Here is an 18,856-nt window from a genome sequence, read left to right as displayed (position 1 = left end):
TTGGACTGTCTTTGATATGCCAATCAGTGAGATCCTTAGAGGGGGTCAAAACTTGGGCATGTTGGGGCAGTCCAAGAATTCACTTGAGTGGGTGATCACAGTGACATGATCAACCTTTTTGTTGGACAAAGTGAATGATTGGGGAATGCACTCTCTGATGGAAACCTAAACTGTCGATAGTTAATTTCAAATTGTTGAGATTTGTTTTTGCAAAATATATTTATATAGAGATATACATATATTATGGTTTCACAAAATGTTTGTTAAAAGGTTTTAATTCCCAGGATCCATGTGAGTAGAGAGTGCAACACTGTAACTTACAACTGAGAGGTTAAGTGTAAGACCATTTAGAGATAATAAATCTGATGGGCTAATCTCAAATTTGCCCACAATTCTCGGGCCTTCATAAGATGGACGGACCTAAGGACCATTTAGTGTAAATGTTGGGCCCATTAAGAGCCCATACTAATGGACTCAGTGGTTCATTGTATTCATCAATGAATTCGGCCAAGCCTTGTAACAGAGGCTAGGCTGAACCCATGTGATTTATGTGGAGATCAGTGATAGGGTCCCATGCCATACAAAGAGAGCCAAGCTACCCAGCATTAAAAGGAAGTGAGCTTGAAAGCTTAATGGGCCTAAAGCCCATTTTGAACTTGGTTAATTGGATTAATTAAATAGGGGGCGAATCTGGGTATGGATTAGTAGATAAGGATAAGAGGATAAATAACTCTTATCCACTTAAAGAGTCTAGATCTAAATAAGGATTTGGATTATGAAACTTCTAATTGGATTAGGAGAAGTTAATCCTGATCTGCAGCTAAGATAAGGGATAAGCCTTATCACTTAAAGAGTCCAGATCCAAATAAAGATTTGGATTAAGAAACTCCTAATCAGATTAGGAGATTAACTCTTTAAGGTATATATAAAGGAGGAGGGTGAACTAGAATAAGACACACAATTTGACTGACTTTTCTGCATTAAGTTCTCTTTCTTTGTTCTTACTGCCCTACCCTGTTTGATCTCCACCTCTTGTAGTGATCACGATTGGATCTTGATATTGTTTCTTGGTGGAAGAAACAATCTTGAAGTTGTGCTCACATCCCTACACAATTCTTGCTGAAGAATCCACTTGCTGATCCTGTCTCACCCTAAGCTGTGTCATGTTCAATGAATGAAGGATTTGGTACCCTCTTTGGGCGTGAACACCTACGTTGGGAGGAGTTTTTTGCATGGATTTCGTATCAGTAGACTTGTTCATGGGCTAGGCTGGACTGGGCTCAGGCTGGGCTTTCACTCTATATTAACAATTTTTTCTAAGGCCTGAGCCTGGGCCGACCATCGGGCCTACAACTTGGGCCCAAGCCTAGCCCTTATAAAAAGCCCGAAGCCTGGGCCTGGGCCCGAGCCCGAAATTTAGCCCATGCTGTTACTATTGCTAAAGCGGCTGAATAGAGATAGATAGATAGATAGATAGATAGAGATAAATATATATATATATATATATATATATATATATATATATATATATATATATATATATATAGAGAGAGAGAGAGAGAGAGAGAGAGAGAGAGAGAGAGAGAGAGAGAGAGAGAGAGAAATTATAAAAAGAAAAATAAAAAATGTATATATTAAATTATAAATATATATATTTCAATAAATATTATATTATTTATATATCAAATACATATTATGTATTTTATAAAATATATAATGTTGAGTCGGGCTGGGATTTTTTTACAAATCCCGAGCCCGGCCCGAAACATAGTCGGGCTTACTATGTTAGGCATGAGGTCAGGCCCGCGGGGCTAATTACATGACCAAGCCCGACCGGGGTGTGGGCCGAGCCATCGGGCTACCCGGCCCATGAATATGTCTACGTATCAGGTATTCCTCTCCCTAATCTTGGTTTCAGATTTGGTCTAATTTGTTTCTAGAATGAAACTTGCAGTTTTTCTAAATCAGGGATTAGGATTCCCAGATGGGAGAAAGAAATTTTGAAATTTCGCCCAGCCACCTTGCATGGTTCGGCCATCCATATGATGGATCTCCCATCCCTTCAATTAGCTAGAATGTGAGGGGATTGGGTAGTGCGAGGAAGAGGGCAGTAATAAAGGAGGCAATCCGAAAAATAGAACCATATGTGGTACTCCTGCAGGAAACTATTAGAGCAGAGTTTGACATTAAATGGGCTAGGAGTTTGTGGCGAGGTAGGGGGATAAGTTGAGCGGGTTTACCTTCATGGGGCTAGAGGAACTGAGAGGATATCAAATTTAGGCAAGTGAAAGACGGATTTGAATGGGTGATAACCAATGTGTGTGGGACAAATGATTACAGAGAAATGAGGTTACTATGGGAAGAGCTGATTGACATAAGGGGTCTGTGGGATGGGCTGTGGTGTTTAGGAGGTGATTTCAATGTAATCAGATTTGTGGAAGAAAGAAACAACCCAAGACAAAGAACTACCACAAGTATGAGGAGATTTAATCAATTCATCGAGGCCTTTGATCTGAAGGAAATTCCATTGTCACAAAGGTGTTATACATGGTCCAATCTTCAAACCAATCCAATTTGCTCTAAGTTGGACAAATTCCTATTTTCGAATGATTTGGAGGAATATTGGGGAAATTTGAACTCTAAAGCACTTCCGAGGGTGACCTCCGATCATTGGCCTATTGTACTTTGCAAGGAGGAGGTGAGAAATGCAGGTCCTGCTCCATTTAGATTTGAAAACATGTGGTTAAAGCACTCGGGGTTCATTAAGAAAGTAGAAGAGTGGTGGTTTGAAAGTAATCCTGTAGTGGTGTGGTGTGGAATGCAGTTTCATGAAAAGATCCAATACCTAAAAGGAAGAATCAAGGAATGGAATCTATTAGAGTTCGAGAGACTGGAAAAATAAAGTAGAGTGTGATCTCAGAAATCGAAGATCTAGACAACAAAGAAGGGAGAGGCAGCCCAACTGTAGAGGATAACAAAGATGGAGATTACGTAAACAGTTAGAGGATTATAGTCTTTAGGAGGAAATATGTTAGAGGTAGAAGTCAAGATGCAAGTGGCTAAAAGAGGGGGATAGGAACACTAGGTTCATTCATGCCTCGGCAAGTGGCAGAAGGAGAAGAAATTTCACTTCAAGTTTAGAGATTGAAGGGGAATCTGTCTCAAGTCAGAGAGAAATTGCAAAAGCATTTGCAGATCATTTTAGGCATATATTTAGAAGGCCCTTGAATAAAAGTGTGTGGCTGGAAGGATTGGATTGGCCAACACTGAAGAGAGAAGATAGGGAGTGGCTGGAAAAGAAGTTTGAGTTGGAAGAAATAAAAGAGATGGTTTTCTCAATGGATAGATCAAAGGCTCCAGGCCCAAATGGTTTTACAATGGAATTTTACCAGGACTGCTGGGAGATAATAATGGAGGACTTAATGTTGGTATTTGATGAATTCCATACCAGAGGAGTAATCAACCCTGGGTTAAACTCCACCTTACTTGCTTTGGTCCCCAAGAAAAGTGATGCAAATACTCCAAAGGATTACAAGCCGATCAGTCTAGTAAATAGCCTTTACAAGATCATCACTAAGGTGCTGTCTCTTAGAGTCAGAAAGGTGCTTCTAGCTATCATATCTAGCAATCAAGGAGCGTTTGTGAAGGGAAGGCAAATAACATATCAGATACTAGTAGCAAATGAGAGTTTAGAGGACTATAAGAGATTGAGGAGAAGAGGTGTGGTATGTAAATTAGATATGGAAAAGGCATATGACTTGGTTGATTGGTCTTTTTTACTGGAGGTGATGATTAACTTTGGGTTTGGAGATATCTTGTGTAAATGGGTGATGGGTTTCATTAAGGATTTCCATTATTCCATTTTGGTGAATGGGACAGTGGTGGACTATTTCCTAGCCTTGGGGGGGATTAGACAAGGTGACCCCTTATCCCCTTTCTTGTTTACATTGGTAGCAAAAGTGTTGGGGGGACTAATTTCTAAAGCAGATTCCAAGGGGTTAATAAGAGGGTGGATAGTTGGAAGAGATAGTATACCATTTACACACCTACCATTTGCAGATAACATAATTTTGTTATGTGAAGGAGGGGATATCAATTGGATTAGGAACTTGAAACTCACTATACAACTTGTTGAGCAGATGTCAAACCTAAGGGTGAACTTTGAGAAAAGTTGTATAGTTGGAGTCAATATGGGGAAAGGGGATATTGGTGAGTATACAGACATGCTGGAATGTTTAGTCTCTAATTGGCCATTAAATTACCTTGGTCTACCTTTGGGGGATAAGCCTCAGAAAGGTGGTTTTTGGGCCCCTGTTATGGAGAAATTTGAAAAGAGACTTGCTAACTGGAAGAAAAACTATTTGTCTCTTGGAGGGAGAATCACTTTAATAAGGTTTACTCTGGCTAACTTCCCTATTTATTTTTTGTTAGTTTTTAAGATTCTGGCTAAGGTGGCTAGTAGACTGGATAAATTAATGAGAGACTTTCTTTGGGAGCCAGGTGAGGAGAAGAAGGTTCATAGGGTTAGGTGGAAGATAATATGTAGGGGCAAAAAGGAGGGAGGTTTGGGGATTGGGAACATTAGAACTAAGAATTTAGCATTACTAGGGAAATGGTTGTGGAGGTTCTCGGCGGAGAAAGAAAAATTGTGGGTTAAGATAATGGGAAGTATACATGGGCTGGCAGACAATGGATGGGATTCTGGGATTCTAGTTAGTGCCACAACAACTTCTCTTTGGAAAGCAATTCAAGCCATTTTGCCCTTGTTCTCTCCATGGATCAAGTATGATTTGCACTCAGGTAACCTCATTAAATTTTGGGAACATGTTTGGGTTGGGGACTCCTCTTTGAAAGATAAATTTCCAAGCCTTTATGATATCTCTACCTTTAAAAATGAACCAGTTTCCTCTTTTCTTGTTCCTTCTAATTTAGGTTTGGATGGAATTTGAGTCTAAGAAGAGATGTCAGGGACACTGAGTTAGCCTGTACTTTAGCCTTACTTTCCATTATTGAAGGAGATTTCATTGAGCCAATAAAGCCTGATAGCAGAATATGGACACTCACTCCCTCGGGTTCTTACACTTGTGCCTCCTTCTTTAGAGCACTATTACCCTCTCCTCCGGTTGGATTGTCTTTTCCTATCAAAGATGTATGGTGTCGACCTATACCTCCAAATGTTAGGAGCTTCTGTTGGGAAGCCTTTTTGGAAAGAGTTAATACAAGGGATCTACTCCAAAGAAAAAGACCCAAAAATTGTTTATCTCCTCACTGGTGTGTTCTCTATAAATCTGATGGTGAGTCTGGATACCATTTACTAATTTCTTGTCAGTTTGTTAAGGTTATTTGGGAATGATTTATTTCTTTGTTTGGGTGCAGGTGGATACCATTTACTAATTTCTTGTCAGTTTGTAAAGCTTATTTACTTCCATGCCCAACTAGCCAACCAAATGGGCCAAGATCATGTGGAGATGTGGTAGGGCTGCGATATGTTGGACTATTTGGGAGGAGAGAAACTCAAGAATATTCTTAGATAAGGAGAGAAGTATGGATAAAATCCTTGAGACAATCCACATCAGGATGATACATTGATTGAGAACATTGGAATTGTTTAAAGTGTTCTCAGTTGATGAGATGATAAGGAGCTGGAAGGAGATTGCAGAAACAAACTTAAGCAGGAAGAACATAAACTTTTGCTGAACACCTCCACCTCATGGGTTCACCAAATTGAATTTCGATGGTAGTAGCATAGGCAACAATCCAGAGCCTTCTAGAATAGGGGGAGTAATAAGGGATGAAGCATGAAATTTGTTGGCTATGTACTCTGGTCCGATTGGGGTAGGAGACTCTTTGAGGGCTGAGATTCTAAGAGCTATTGAAGGGATACAAAGGGCCAAATTACAGAATATTAAAAAGCTGATTATAAAAGGTGATTCTAAAATTGTGGTGAATTGGCTATCAGAGGACAGTTCTATGCTCTGGAGATACAACAATGAAAAGAGGAAATTCAAGTGGCTCACAAGGACATGAAAATACATTGTACATGAATAAAGAGAATTGCAAATGCATTGACAGATGGTTTAGCTAAACAAGGGGTAAACAGGAATACTACGTTCTGGGCTGTTTTGTAATTGTAATTGTAATTGCTTCATGGTCAGAATGTACCTTGGGTAGTTGGGAGTTAAGACTATTTAGCTCCCTCCTTTGTAACTCTGATTATCTAATTCCTTATTAATAAAAGTTCATTGTTATTGATAAAAAAAAGGATAAACATCAAAGAAAATAGAGTAACTAAAATAGTTATTTATATATCTTTAGGGTAAACTTTTGGGTGGCACTTGATAAACACTGAAGAAAATGGAATAATTAAAATAGTTATTTATACATCTTTAGGGTAAATCTATGACGCTGGAAAGGTATGATACTGGAAGTGCTTTGACCAATCAAGAACCTCTGAACTTTGATGATTATCACCTGGTATGGTTTCCACCTTTATGATACTGGTAGTTTATTAAGCTCTTCTGTTATTATGTGTTTTTGGTATCATGGTTGAACCCACCATATTAAATTTCTAAAATGTGATGGTATAATAATAGAAGACCAGATATGCTGATTACAACACATTAGCCACATTCACAAAACCACACATCAGGAATATTGAAAATCTGAATTACAAGAGATGTTCCTGATGTGCGGCTGTATGTGGCTAGCAATGTGTTGTGGTTGGCAGATTCAACTCTTATAAAAGAACATCGATCAATCAATAGCCCCGTAACTTTTATTGAATACAGACTAAGTTGCTACCGACTTTATGAGTTTGGTTTATCGGTTTTTGATTTTTGGGTATCATGCTTTTTCAGTATCATAATTGTGCTTTTGTTTTGATATTTATAAATAAAAATTTTAATAATTTTTTAACATTTATTAATAGACATAGTCCAAGAAGAGAAAATGGTTGAATGCTAAGATTTTTATTGGTTTTAAAACAAAGAAAACTAAAACTTTTTTATTTTATAAATTAATTACTTTTAACTTTTAAAATACATGTTCTAAAAAACCATGGATAGTTGGATTCAGGACTAGGTTATCGTTTATCATTGCCGTTGCTTTCTGCTTGTAATTGGGCAAGGTCACTCATCTGGGTCAGACAATATACACCAAAATAAAAAAGAAGCCATAAATGAATTGACAAAAACATTTGAAGAGACAAAATTCTTCTACAAATAAAAAAACAAAACAGAAAAATAGTGAATCAAACTTGGGGTTGTAGTACAAGCAGCAGCAGGAATAATCCCGCCTTTGCATTTTTCTTTTGATAAGTAAAAGAAGATTTCATTAACTTAAGAGGCATTATAAGCATCCCAAGAAGAGGCGTGAGATGCAGCCTCTCGCAAAAGTCTATAACAAAACAATTACAATTGATCCCAGTACAAACAATCCCTATTGGCCTCTTGTTCGGCTAGTGTATCAGCGCAAACATTGTCCAACCTTCTCATCCATTGTATTCTCAATACTCCCACCTCTGCATTACATCATAGATGCTATATTATCCGTATTCCTCTTTGAGCAAGTGGAACATACCGGCAGTTGTCTTCTGCTCTTTCCAGTTAATGTTGGATAATCTCTGTAGGTGCTTGATCATGATGCAAAACAACTTCCAGACTTCCAATTTCCACACCTCCCTTGTTGCTTTGTGGGTCAGAGTGGTCACTCCACACCACTAAGAAACTCAACTCTTCAAGACATTGATTGAGTCATGTCTAATACAGTCTGATTTATCTTGCAAATCTTTCACCAAGCAGACATTTCCAGATGAGGATTATTCTTGATATCTGTGAAGGAAAGCAACATCATAACTGAAGATTGAAAGTCATTCTCAAATATAGCATTGTGTGGCAGTGGCAATAGGTGGATCAAACATGTCCAGTGGATATGATGGCAAGGTCTTGTCAATTCTAGATAGAGACATTGTGTTAATAAAAAAAATTTCCTTGTACCACTTGGGGAACCTGGGATGACACAATGTTCCAGATATGTGGTGGATAATGCTCTATTGTCTGAAGTCTTTTTTCTTCCATTTTTTTACATGGATATGTTGATTTTCTATGTTTTAAATGAAGCATATATATATATATATATATATATATATATATATATATATATATATATATTATGGAGATTCTAGACAATTAATAGTAAAAAGTGGCTGTTCGTTTCCTCTTAACTCTCATCTCTTAAGAGGAATCTTTTAACTTTAAGAGAAAAATGGTTGTTCGTTTCCTCTTATCTCTTACCTCTTAAAGTGCAACCATACAACTTTTTGTTTTCAATGATACCCCCAAAAAAGACAACAAAAAACTCTCATATGGGGTCAAAATAGATATATGATAATTTTCAGAATTCAGAACATTCTTCTCTGCATCCAGAGTTCAGAGGAAAGAAAAATTCACCAATACCAATATACCTCTTAATGTAATTATTGCACTTTCAGATGTCAGACTTCAGAGCAAACAAACAAGCTCTAAAATTCATAGTTTTTATTCACAAAAACCCATCACCCAAGTTAATAGGCGACACTTAATAGTGAAAGATGGGTTTTATTAAAAAAAAAAAAAACCTCATCACCTAGCCTTGCCTCGATTCCTTGAAAGCTATGCCTCTAAGGTCCACTCCCTTTGACAATCAAGAAATAAAAATATAGCTTAGCATGTAGAGCAATGAGTTCACATGGTCACAACACTTTCTTTTGACCCTCCAATAAAACACAACATGATATCAACCAAATGAATAACCAAATCACTCACTGAGTGCTTGCATGGGTGATTTGGCTTCGATATGTTCACATGGTCACAATACTTACTTGCAGCCCTCTAACAAGACATAGACAAGCTATTAAAAACAAAAAACCAAATTATCTAGTGAGTGCATCCTACTGTTGCTACCCCAAATGAACTCGCTAACAAATGAAAAAATAGAGGTTACCTCTAGGGTTTACCGCCTTACTATTTTTTTTTATCAATAACTGAAAACTTGCATTAAATAAAATTATCATAGTAAGGTTTACTGCCTTACTATGTCAATTTAGAAATACCAAGGTAGCCTAACATGTTGAATGATGGGTTAACACAACCACAATACTTTAATTCAACCCTCCAATGAAATGCAAGCATGCTATCAATCAAACGAAAAGAAAAAGAAAAAACAAAATCACTGAATGAGTGCATGCCTAGGTGATTTGATTTTGATGAGTTCACATAGCCAAAACACTTCCTTGAAACCCTACAATCAAACATATGTTTTAAGAACGACCCACTAGCCTAGGAAGAAAAATAGAAGGTATACTACCTTACTATGTCAATCATGAAATGCCAAGGTATCCTAACATGTGTTGTGATGTGTTCACATAGTCACAATACCCTAACATGATATCAATCAAAAGAAAAACCAAATCACCCAATGAGTGCATGCCTGGGAGAATTGATTTCAATGAGTTCATGTAGCCACAGCACTTTCTTGTGACCCTTAAAGAAGTCATGGACATGCTAATAATCAAATTTAAAACCAAATCACCTTGTGAGTGCATGCCTTGGTGATTTGGTTTTGATTAGTCTGCATGGTCACAACACTTTTTTGCAACCCTCCAATAAAATGTAAACATTCTATCAATCAAATGAAAGACAAATTACTCTTTGAGTGCATGCTTATTGTTGTTACCCCAAATGATACATGAACTACCCGCTTATCATATGAAAAAATGGAGATTACCTCTAGGATTCACTACCTCACTAGGAATATCAAGAAATATAAAGGTAGCCTAACATGTGGAGCGATGCGTTCAAATAATCATAACACTTTCTTGTGGCCTCTAAAAAAACCTAGACATACTAAAGTCAAAGGATAAATCAGATCACCCTTTGAGTACATGCCTAGGTGATATGGTTTTCATGAATTCACATAGTCACAACAATTTCTTGTGACCATCCAATAAAACACATACATGTTGGTATCAATCAAATGAAAAACCAAATAACCCAACAAAGGCATGTCTGTTAGTGAAACACCACATGATACAAGAACAATCCACTATCATATAAAATAGACTACTTCTAGGATATACTATGACAATTAGGTAATACCAAGGTAGCTTAACATGTTTAAGTGACGCCTAGGCAATAAGATGCTCATGAAGGGTTGCCTCAATTGTCAAGATATTTTTACATGGTGCTCTTAGATATTTTTATATTCTAATTTTCTTTTTATTATTTTTCTTATTTGTTAGGGTTCAATCAAGATGTATACTATCCTGAACCTCGAAGACTTCAAAACATGAACTAATAAGCATGGAAGAACTCAAAATTTTGTCCAATCAACACATTGATTTTTCTTCTTCTTTCATCTTTTTTCACCTTTCTTCTTTTCCTAGGACAAAAGTAGAAGCTTAGGCCCTCTATTTTCTGAAACTTCTTTTTTTTTTATAATTATTTTTCTGAAATTTCTTTTCTTTCTCCCACTTTTTTCATGAATATGTTGATTTTCCATGTTTTAAATGAAGTTTATACTTTTTTTTTTATGAAGATTATAGACAATTAGTAGTGAAATATGGTTGTTACTTGCTATGGAGCCTAGGGAATTACCCTAGGGTTCATGGTTTTTATTCAAAAAATCCCATTTGCCTAGGCAAAGGCAACAAGCCCCCCCACCTAGCCTCGCCTTGGCACCTTGAAAACTATGATTGGGACTTGGAATTTGATCAGTCCATCTTAAGATCTACAAAGCTAATAATTAAAATAATCGTCATCATTTAAGCCTTATCCCAACTATATGGGGTCAGCTATTGGCCCATGGATAGCAGTTCACATAACTTTTTTCCATGCAGTCTTCAAGCATCTTATATATACTAACTTCCAATGGTATGCTGAACCTATATTGCAATTAGACACTTGTGGAAGACCACCACCATGTTATATACTCCAAAAAAGGTGATAGGTTCACCTAAGCAGGGGATTTTTCATGGTTCAGTTTAGCAGGTCATCATCTTTTCAGTGTTTGACACATTGGTACACCCTATTTTAAATTTCATCAAGCTTCAAAAGCTTGAGGAAAGATCCAAAGGTGCTTCCAAACTTCCAAATCATCCCACCAAGTAAAAGAAAAGAAAAAAGAAAATAATTACTTTCAAACAACATGATCAACTAGGATGCAGAAGGAATAGCATTTTACCTACTTCCACCATGAATGCTGTTCAAATGTGCCACAAGCAAGTCATTCCAAGAATCTGTAATTCCTGGCAAGCACCAATGCATGCAATCATCATGTTTCTTGCCACCTGTAGTTGATGGATGGGCATCTGCTCTGAACTCACTCATGTGGGTGATATCCAGGATGTGGAAACTGGAACCTTCTAAGGCCTTGAACAAATGCTGGTTCACCAGGCGTGCCTCCACATTTGTTCCATTGTTCTCTAAGGAGAAAAGTTGTTCAACCTGCAATAGAGATTCTCAAAGGTTCAAATACTTGGGTAAACATTCTTTTTCAGGTTTCTTCCTTCCAGCAATAAATTTAGAAGATGTAAGATATATATATATATATACACACACACACATATATGTACGTATGTATGTATGTATGTATGTATGTGTGTGTGTGTGTGTGTGGTTAGGTAAGAAAGGTCTCAAGGCTTAATCACAAGAATTGAAGATTTATCCCAAAATGGTGAAAGTTTTCAAATTGTGGAAAATAGGTCTAGGTTGGAATTTATCAATGAAACTTGTATGTAGTTTTGTCTTAAGATAGAATGTAAGGGGTGACCAAGTTTGGTTAGGTCTGTCCTTTTATGCATGATATATTCCAGACCTAACCAAACTTGGTCACCCCTTACGTTCTATCTAAGGTAAAACTAGATACAAAATTCCCCGCGAGTTTGGGAGCTCCCTTAGCCCATCAGGTTGAGTTAACCAATTGGGCCTATCCAACACCACTGGCCCAGGCAACCTTTCCACATTTCTCACCTTGGAGCCCCTAAACCACTACTCATTTGGGGTCACCCGAGCTTGGAGAGCAAACTAGACCTTGCGCACCCAACCTCGAAGAGACCTTCCTTTCAGCACTAGAGAAGGCCCGACCCAACCTCTCCTCTTGACCACCCACTTCAGTAGACCTCCCCAAACCCTTCAGACCAGCACCACCTGGAGAAGAAATGTGTCCTACTCCCAACTCCTTTAAGAAGTCCTTAATTAAACCTTTAAGCAACTTAAGTGCTTCTCCCCCTTTGGCCACCAAGTTTAACATTTGAATTGCTTGTCTCTCCTTGATCGCCTCCAAACTGTTTGATGTAAATTTTATCGAATGGCTGGAAGCCTGGAACTAGTTCCCTTCAAAGAACACCCCACCTCCATAGGAGTAGCCCTACCCATCCAGTCCTTTTCCAGTACAGAAATCTCTACCACCATCAGATCATCTTCCTTCCTTCCGGCACCTCCAAGGTTGCACTCTCCCCGCATAGAATTAGCCAATGTTCACCTTTGAAAATTACGGCCAGCATAGCCCACCCAAAGCACCTGACTGCAAACCTCCCTTAGAAGGCATGCGCCTCTTCAGATTAACACATGGTCTTTTTTCCTACCAAATCCACATCGAGAAGAGAACATCACCTGCCACAAGGTCCACTTTCTTTAGGACAGCACTGCCCACTTTTGCCCTTATTCTAACCCATTAAAAAGTGCAAAGCTCCTCTGGTCAAGGTTTAAAGTATTGATATGCTTGATATGCACGGATAGGCGTATTGGGCGTTTCGATACTTCATAACCTTTGTTTTTAGTTTTTCTTTTCAAAGTTGTGGGGGTCGGTTTTATGCTTGCCTACCCCTTGAAAGTGGCCAGATTCTGAAAGACCCCTTATTTGGGGTTTCAGGGAGCAACTGATACGATATAAATATACAATACGCCCAATACGGGGTGTATCATATTGAAGTTTTGAACCTTGCCTCTGGTGAATCATCAATCTCAAGGAAGCCCCCACAGAGATCTTCTAATGCCTTCATAACACCCAAACACCATAGAACTAGAGGGAGCCCAAAAACACTAATCCAGATAGAGTCTAGTTTGTCTTCCACTCCTTCAGATTCTAGTAAGAAACAACCTGCACTTACTCCCACAGATCTAATAGTAAGGAATTCTCCCCAATTTTTCAGGGACCGTCCTGTAACACCTAGTTTGACTCCCAAACCAAAGGCAAAATAAACAAAAAGAGGCCCTGAATCAACTTTTTAACTTGAACTCCAGGCACTTGCACCCACACTCGATTGGCCCAGTTCTTCACTTCCTCTACCCCTACTACGGTTTCAAACCTTCCCACTAAACAACCTTTGAGAAACTACCTCCTTGCCTCCACTCTCCTCTTCACTGTTTCAAGGAACCAATTTTTTCCATCCATTCAAATAAACATCTCCCCAAAATCCGACCAAGATCCAACGATAACTGCATAACTAAAAGAAAAGTTTTGCCTCACTCCTACTCCACTTATACCCTTGTTGTACCATGAGTCTACCCCCAACCATATCTTTTTTGGGCCCCCTGAAACCTCCCCTACCCACCATATCTTTCCTCCTGAAAAAACCTTATCGCCAAAACCCCCCACACAAAGCTACTGTCCTCCAAGACAACATTAACTTCTCTCAACCAAGCAAGATGACAAAGAGCATTCCCTACAACGTTTGTCTGACTAGCTTCCATTGGTCTTTGGTCATCGATCATATCAAGCACAAACCTTGCTAGTTGCTACAATACCACAAGCCCCATAGAGAACATGCAAAATGACCAAAATATTGCTTTTGCCCAATATTACAAAAAAAAAAATACATAAAAGATCGGAAGTTTCTATTTGACTCTTGGCTCCTGCATCAAGAAATCCGAAAACAATATTTCCTATGACCAATGTAATAAAACCGGGATAAAGACATCAACCACATAGATCCTTGATTCCTTGTAGTCCACATTGAATGGCTACCTCTCCAACCACCCCATGAACAAGGACATCAGCCCCATAGGAACAATGACGGAACAAGTAACTGAAGAGCTTTAAGAGATGGATGACCAAGTCTGTAGTGCCACTGAAGATGAGAAAGAGATGTCTGAAGGGTTGTTGTCGAACCACCTCCATCAAGGTAATACAGTCCACCAGCTTCATGCCCTCCACCAATCTTCATCCCCTTCTTGAGATCCTAAAACACACAAGAAGAAGGGTAAAAAGTGATAGAGCAACTAAGAGACTTTGTCAATTTACTAACAGACATCAGGTTAAAGGGAAACTTGGGAACATATAAAACCACATATGGAAGATGTAGAACCATTGGCAAGAGTAACAAATTGTGATGTGGAGGACGAAGAAAAGGATGAAAACACACCTGGAGTCCCAGTCATATGATTGGAAGCTCCAGAATCTATAATTCAATGGAATGGTTTGGATGCCAGACAAGCCATACCTGAGTGTGCAAGGGTAACCGTGTTCTGCTGAGACGTACCCTAAATGAACCACTCATATTCATCCCGTGGAACACTCATCATCTCTTTTCTGGAGGCATCTGTAGATGTAGAGGGTATCTGATCAGTTTGCTGAGATTCCTGTCTCGAACCACCACCAGTTACAGCTGCATGATTTGCCCAGGTTGAAGGTGGGCCATGTAGATCATAGTAGAAGTTGATAGTATGTCCCTCCATACCACAATGTGTACACCTCCTTTGACCATTACTACGTCCTCTACCATGGGCTCCCCCTGAGTCTCGACCTCCAACACGACCATTCATAGGTCCACCACCACCACCATGGCCAGGTTGACCTTCTCGAGCTCCTCTACCTCCACAGCCTCCCCCTCTCATTACTGCAAATGTAGACCTATCTTATATAGTGAGTTCTCCGTGGGTCCAACTGAGATCCTCTAGAGACGAGTAAACACTTCCTCAAGAGAGAGAAGAGCAAACACACCTAGTATCTATGCCCTTTACTAAAAATCTGGTCACATCCAACTGCTCTCTCTGTTGTTGCTGAATTTTGACATCAGGTGTAAGAGGGTGATATACATTCAACTCATTTCACAGATTTCTCATACTTGCATAATAGTCTTCAAGACTCTAATTCCCCTATTGCAAATTGAAATACTCTTGGTACAGTTGGTAAACCCTAGTAGTGTTGTCTTCTCTAGAATAAATCTTCCTTGCATGATCCCAGACCTCCTTGGTTGTATCTAAAAAACATGTTCACACTGATTTTGGTTTCCATACTGTTCCATAGCCATGTCATAATTTGTGCATCCTCTTGCTCCCACTCATCATATCCCTGATAATCAGTTGGGTGTTTATCTTCCCTCACATGCTTCACTTTCTTCTTAGCTTTTAGGAAAACTTCAATAGATTTAGCCCAAGGCACATAATTCTCACCATTCAATTTGATAGATGTCATCTGTGCACATTCAGATAATCAGAAGGGACCATCACACTAGACTTGCATTCACTGTTGTCACCCATGACTGCACAAGGAAAAAGGGAAGAAATTGTACCACTAGTTCGTCACCCTACTTCACTAATTAGTCACCACACCACACACCAACAACTGATTACTACTAGGGTACCTACTATCGTAGGTTTCAGCAACAACACTCACAGTTGTTCACCACTTTTAGCAACAACACCACTGCTCTCTTCCACTTTCAGCACCATAAAACCTCACAATACACCTCGCGAACAGGAAATTTAGTTCAGCAACACATCGCAATCTGTTTCTCACTGCTACACATCAGAATTTGGTTCAGCAATCATGTAATCTGTTTCACCAAACCTGCACTGTCACCATCCTCACACCTGAAATCAGCCCTCTTCGAACTGCCAAGTAGAGGGTTTTCTACCGTCCACACAAAACCACAACAACTTCACTCACTGGAGGCATGAAAACCTCCAGAACAAGAAAACGATCGGTCCTTTTTTTTTCTTTCTGTGAAGAAAGAAAAAGAAGAGAAAACTGTTCTGGTCGAACTAGAGAGAAAATTCTCTCTGTGCCCTCACTTAAGTGAGAGACACATCAGTTAACTTAAGATCTACTCATAATTACATTTAACATATAACTTAATGTAAAATCCCTATACTACCCTTCAACAGCCGACTCTAAAAGGTAGTGACATGAAATTTTACTAGAATCGACATATTTCCCAATGAACACTACAGGCATTATGTAGAGTACAAGAGATAGTATTATAACATAAGTTGGTGACAATGTTGTAGATATGTGAAGTAACAAGTTATTGTCCACCTAACTTACATGATTACCACTTTGAGCTAGCTCAATATTCATTTCAAACATGAAGTCAAATATTAATTTTTATTAGTTTTTGTTTGTGTAATAGATTTTTTGGTTGATTTATTACAACCATTTACATTTTCTATGAGTTTAAAATTTGCTTTAACTCATTCTATGATTCTATCATGAAGCTCTGAATCTTAAGGTTTATAGGGCAACTTCAGAACATACTTTTTTTTGTCAATAACCTTAGTTTCTTAGCTTTGATTAATGATTTGGAACAAGATAATAATTTAAAAAGGTGTCTGCTTCTTTTATCATTTCATAAAATATCATTCTATATCTTGCATATTTTACAATGTTTCCACCATGCCTATAAATTTTACAATATTTCCATACGATGTTTCCAACATTTCTGACATGTTTCTTATATTTGGATCAGTGTTTTAAAAACGACCTGGAGGCTGAATCTGATATATGTATTATTTTATATTTAATTTATGTTTTTAATTCAGTTTTTAATTTTTTATTTATAAAAATATTACAAATTGCAATTTGAGGCCAAAAAAGGGTTTTTTTTTTTTTCGCAAAAATAGTAGGGAAAGGTGCCTACGTCTCCTTGGGATGCATAGATCTTGAAAGGTTACCCAAAATAAAAAAAAAATCACCTCAGTCGAACATCAGGGTGCAAAGTTATGGCGTCTTGAAGTTTGCATACACGGTATGCAACCCACGACCTGGTCACCGGATCGACTAGGTCAATGGTCCAACCGTTCGGGTTGGACGGTTTTTGACCGATTCAATGGGTTTTGACTTTCTCTGGGTTTTACTCAAATCAAACCCGAAATCTTGACTAGGTGACAATTCGAGCAGTTCAACCAGTTAGGTCAACAACGGGTTTAAAAAATTAATTTGGATGATCGACATCGACATTTTAAACCTTAGTTACCTATACAAGGAAGGGCCTATAACAACTTGACATCATACCACCATAAAATCTTATGAGATAGAGAGCCTTGCCTAGATTCTAGAAGTTAAATATCATTTAATGATATAAATTTAAATTACTTAATAAATGGTATTTAACTTAAACAAATAAATATAGACACATGATATCAACACTTTAAACGGTATATTTGTGTCCATATCGTGTTGTAGATTTGAAGAAGAACCTAGCATTGCGCTCTCTCTCATAAGATTTTATGGTGGGATGATGTCAGATTGTTGCAGGTCCCCCCCCCCCCCCCAACTTGCTCCACATTGGATAGGTTCCTCTTCTCATAATATGGGGGACTTTAGTGCAAGAGCCTTGCATGGAGTTACTTCAAATCATTGTCCTATATGTATTGAAAAAGTTCTTTGTGGTCCTACTCCCTTTAGGTTTGAAAATGTGGTTTGAGGATCCTTATTTTAAGGAAAGATTAAAGACATGGTTAGGAGAACTTGGAGGTCTAGAGAGAAAGAAAATAGGGAGTTTCTATTGGAAGTTAAAGAGCTTAAAAGAGAACATAAATTTATTCCAATAGGGAGTTTCTATTGGAATTTAGAGCATTTCGAAAGAGTTGAAGATATCAAAGGAAACTTTTCCACTAGAATTCAAGAATTGGATAGAAAAGAAGCTCTTAGGACCTTGGAAGAGGAGGAAAAAGAGGAAAAATGGAAGTTAAAGGTAGAATTGGAGACTTTAAGGAGAGAAGAGATTTGTTAGAGACAGAAGTCAAGATGTAAATGGATTGCAAAAGGGAATGGTACACTAAATTCTTTCACTCACTTGCAAATGGTAGAAGAAGGAAAAACACTATTCATAGTGTGGAAGTGGAATGTCAGGAAATAAGAGAGCTCCGGGAGATTGTAAGTGTCTTTATAAATCACTTTAAGAATATCTTAGTTCCAGTTGGGAATAGGATAAGCTTGCCAGAGTTGGATTGGAATATAGTTTCAGAGGAACTGTCACGGTTGTTGGAAAAAAGATTATCTTTGGAAGAAATCAAAGAAACCATATTCTCAATGGATAGGTCTAAAGCCCCCAGGCTTGATGGATTTTCCATGGCTTTTTACTAGGAGTACTGGGATTTCCTGAGGGGATTTTGTAAGTGTTTGAGGAATTTTTTCATAAAGGGGATATCCCCTTTGGAGCAAATGCTACTTTCATATAATTGGTGACTAAAAAGGAGCCAAAAGCTCCATAAGATTTTAGACCGATTAGCCTGATGGGGAGCATTTATAAGATCATCTCAATGGTCTTGTTTGACAGGCTTAAGTAGGTGTTACCCTCAATGATATCACCTTTTCAAGGGGCTTTTGTGGAAGGTGGACAAATTGTGGACCAGATCTTAGTGACAAATGAGTGTATTGGTGTATTGTTAAAAGAGAAAGAGAAGAGAAAAAGAGTTTGGTGTGTAAACTAGATTTAGAGAAGACTTACAATTTAATTGATTGGAGTTTTTGGATAAAAATCTTAGAAAGTCTTGGGTTTGGTGCAATGGAGGTTGTGGGAGTGTAGAATTTGTTAATTAAGGGAGACTTTAAGGTGGTTGTGGGTTGGTTGGCGAATCCAGATACTGTTAATTGGGAT

The 18,856-nt window shown here is 38.2% G+C and overlaps 1 protein-coding gene across 5 annotated transcripts in view; it reads right to left on the bottom strand.

Moving 5' to 3' along the window:
• Window positions 1-7,160: 7,160 nt before the first annotated feature.
• Window positions 7,161-18,856, bottom strand: part of TBL13 (TRICHOME BIREFRINGENCE-LIKE 13) — a 62,614-nt gene continuing 50,918 nt past the window's right edge. For 2 of the 5 annotated variants that reach the window (XM_088974333.1, XM_088974335.1), the window contains 2 exons: window positions 11,218-11,480; window positions 7,161-7,829 (listed from right to left, as the gene is read on the bottom strand). In XM_088974333.1, the coding sequence (XP_088830459.1) occupies window positions 7,817-7,829; window positions 11,218-11,480 (276 nt within the window). In that variant the 3' untranslated portion in view covers window positions 7,161-7,816. The remainder of the gene's footprint in view (window positions 7,830-11,217; window positions 11,481-18,856) is intronic. The other 3 variants (XM_088974332.1, XM_088974334.1, XM_088974336.1) reach the window with 2 other exon arrangements.

This window comes from Nelumbo lutea, chromosome 3 (genome assembly GCF_056320005.1).
Source record: "Nelumbo lutea isolate HS-2025 chromosome 3, American lotus-T2T, whole genome shotgun sequence".
NCBI classification, from domain to species: domain Eukaryota; kingdom Viridiplantae; phylum Streptophyta; class Magnoliopsida; order Proteales; family Nelumbonaceae; genus Nelumbo; species Nelumbo lutea.
This window is presented reverse-complemented; position numbering and strand designations above follow the sequence as displayed.